Source organism: Mytilus californianus, unplaced genomic scaffold, assembly GCF_021869535.1.
Source record: "Mytilus californianus isolate M0D057914Y unplaced genomic scaffold, xbMytCali1.0.p SCAF_8, whole genome shotgun sequence".
NCBI classification, from domain to species: domain Eukaryota; kingdom Metazoa; phylum Mollusca; class Bivalvia; order Mytilida; family Mytilidae; genus Mytilus; species Mytilus californianus.
In genome coordinates this window covers 106,376,399-106,379,842 of record NW_026262734.1, presented here as the reverse complement: position 1 = coordinate 106,379,842, position 3,444 = coordinate 106,376,399, and the positions used below count along the sequence as shown (strand labels likewise).

Genomic DNA, 3,444 nt, shown 5'->3' with positions numbered 1-3,444 from the left:
CTGGCGTATCAAATTATAAGCCTGGTATCTTTGATAACTATATAGAAGACATATGATTCTGTTGTCTGGTTTTTTTTTTCTTTTTTTGTCTCCTCTCGAGGCTTTTTAGAATTCGTTATACATTATGGACCTTTCGCTATAATTGAAAACCACTGTTGACCTCCAGATGTCATTATTGGTTTTATTGACCAGTAGAAATAAATAATGAATTAATAAGTATTTTCACTGAACTCTTTATTTAACATCCGGCATCATTTTAATTTGGAACAGCCGTCATAATCTTATGTAAACAACTAGTGACGTCATTTAAGGTTCCGACGCAGAAGTACGTTCTATAAACATACTGATGAACCCCTGTACCATGAGGTCTCTTATAGAAAACGACATTGAATTTTGAGGTTGTACCAGCGAAATTTGAACCTTTGAATAAATGGCTGTCGTAATTTTCATGTATATCTGTATCTTGTCCTTGCGGAGTATACGCTCCAAGTGCGTAATTGTGGTCCGGAGTCGATAAAATAACTGGTAAATGTTTATTATGATAATTTTCAGCAAGCCTTGTTGCTGGATTGAATGTGAATTGTTTGGAAAATTCGTAGGTCATGTAAACTGCAGGTGATTCCATCTGAATAAACAATTCGTCTTGAGGCCAGTTTCCTCCTATTGTAAAATTTGAAACAAATTCAAAACAATTGTTAATTCCATGTGTTCCTATTGTTATCTTCTTGTGGAAAGGATAGTTGTATGTTGTATGGTAGCCGTGGTGTGCAGGACACAATCGTCCATAATTACAATCATGTTGAGTTCCTGATGTAGGTTTAACTGGTTTCCAAAAAGCTGGATGAACCTTTAAAAAGATTACGAATCAAATATTGATATATGCTGTGACTTTGTACGTGGTCGACTTAAGTAAACGCAAAATTGTGGGTATTTTGTAAGCATCAAATATTAGAAAATTATTCCGGTGAATAGTTATTATTCTATTGTTATTTTATTATTATTATTGTTATTAGTAGTAGTATTGTTTTTATTATTAGTATTATTACTATTATTATTAGTTGTAGTATTTTTTGTCTGTACTTTTCTCCATACAATCCTTATTATTCAAACAATTGTTTTGCATGACATGTCTTCTTGATGTTTTGAACCGTCGAATTTTTATGCGTCTGGCCCAAGTCACGAGTCGGGCGGTTGTCTTACTTATGTCACAACTGTTAGTTGTGTTATTGTGGGTATTATATATAGAAGAATATCGATGAGAGTTTATCCTTAAGTTATACACAACTCTCATAAACTTTGTACAAAGCGTAGTTAACTCTTGTTCTATATACTAGAATACATATGTGAATATTAATTTCTATCATGTAAAAAATGGACGAAGAGGATATCACAGTTTTATCTGGGCGGTATTAAAAAGAAAAAAAAAACTTTACACTTTTTAGTAAAGTCGACTGATTTTGATAATTTAACCTAATAAGTGTAATATGCGAATTTCCGAATATTTATTTTCATTTAACTCTAATGACGCTCAGCTGTATTTTGTAAAGCCTTTTCAAATTTTGGATCCCCAATTCTCTTCAACTTCATATTTTATAACTTTTAAACTTTTTTTTTAAGCGTCGCTGATGAACCTTTTGAAATAGGATACAAACAATTTAAATCTGGTATCTATTATGAGTTTATTCCCATTACATTCAATCAAAACAGTCGTTGCTTTTCCCTTTCATTAGTCATGCAAAACGTCCTTTTTCAATAATTAGAACAATATCAAAATAAATTCAAATGATAACTATAAATGAATAATACATTTATTATTTGAATTTCATGTAACATTGTAATACTTTATTGTTGTAATTTTTCATTAATAAATACTGTTTAAACTAATAATACATTAAAGAGCAAAACGTCATTGGATTACCGTGTGTTATAATTTATGTGGAAGCATCATATTTACTTACCATACTTTCCATAACATTTCCATGAACATGAACCCAATCTATATGAGTGTGGGTTGTTTGGAGTGCGGCGTCACATACACCACCAGCTTCTGTAGGGTTGTAACACTCGGAGTATTTGTTGGTGTTGCATGCCATCTGCATCTGACGCCCGTGATCCCAAGAGTTGATAAATTCTTTATTGTTCCATGTAAGACTGTCCACTGCGCCACCTGTTCGTGTAGAGGAACCGATATATATCCCATGATTTGATACAGTCCAGCGGCCTTCAAAATTCTGACTAGTTGATAATCCATTACGGTGTTCAGAGCTGTGAAACGTCAGATAATGCTGAATGGCGGCTCTATAATTATTTCCAAAAGCTTTTTGGAGATCGGGATACCTATGAAAATATTCAAATAAGGCTATATATACATACATGATATTTGACATACTAGTAGACGTTAATATTTTTGATACCTTGTCTCGAATTTTTGTTTTGCATTTGAATCAACTTATTTCGGATTACTATATTTAGAAGCAATCCGTTTGATTTGGGTTTTTTTTTCTTTTTAATTTGCAGGTATCAATTGGCGATTTGATGGTCGCAAATTGAAATTACGGACAACGCGATTGAAGGCCAGTAAACGGATATTTACGACCATCAAATCAAAAACTAATGCCTGCAAGTTTTTGAATAAAATGCTGTTAACTCCATTTTAATGCAACAGAAAGAAAGTGCCGCCGAATCATACATTTTAAAATCAGTCAAGAAAGCACAATTTTAGACCATCAAACGAGGTATTGATGCTATGAGTGTTTTGGAGTTATGCTATAAAAATGCAAACAACCTTCCATTAGAATAAAATTATTTTGTTTTTCATATCTCATGATCATTTTTGTCCCCCGCGTAACGCGTTGCGGGGGACATGGAAATACCGGGCATCTGTCCGTGCCTCCGTGTGTCCGTCCGTCCGTCCGGTCTTGTAAGCGCTCTCACAGGTACAAATCTTGCCAGATTTTTATAAAACTTATACTATAGGTTAATATCAGCAATATCTCGGACAAGTTCTTTAATGGTGGCCGATCGATTTTTTTTTAAAGAGTTATGACCCTTGGAAATATTAAATTTATGGAAAATGGCCTAGTTAGCGATCTCACGGGTACAATTCTTGCCAGATTTTTAAAAAACTTATACTATTGATTAATATCAGCCATATCTCGGAAAGTTCTATAATGGTGGCCTATCGACTTTTATAAAAGAGTTAAGCCCCTTGGAAATATTAAATTTATGGAAAATGGCCTCGTTAGCGCTCTCACGGGTACAATTCTTGCCAGAATTTTATAAAACTTATACTATAGGTTAATATCAGCAATATCTCGGACAAGTGCTATAATGGTGGACGATCGACTTTCATTAAAGAGTTATGCCCTTTGAAATATTAAATTTATGAAAAATGGCCGCGTTAGCGCTCTCACGGGTACAATTCTCGCCAGATTTTAATAAAAC

General features: G+C 33.6%; 1 protein-coding gene across 1 annotated transcript; it reads right to left on the bottom strand.

Annotated features, from left to right (window-relative positions):
• Window positions 1-251: 251 nt before the first annotated feature.
• On the bottom strand, window positions 252-2,093 carry LOC127712954 (uncharacterized). Its single transcript, XM_052219539.1, has 2 exons — window positions 1,959-2,093; window positions 252-847 (listed from the first exon to the last, which is right to left on the bottom strand). Exons 1-2 carry the CDS (start codon window positions 2,091-2,093, stop codon window positions 257-259), a joined length of 726 nt encoding a protein of 241 aa, XP_052075499.1. The 3' UTR covers window positions 252-256.
• Between the last annotated feature and the right edge of the window lie 1,351 nt (window positions 2,094-3,444).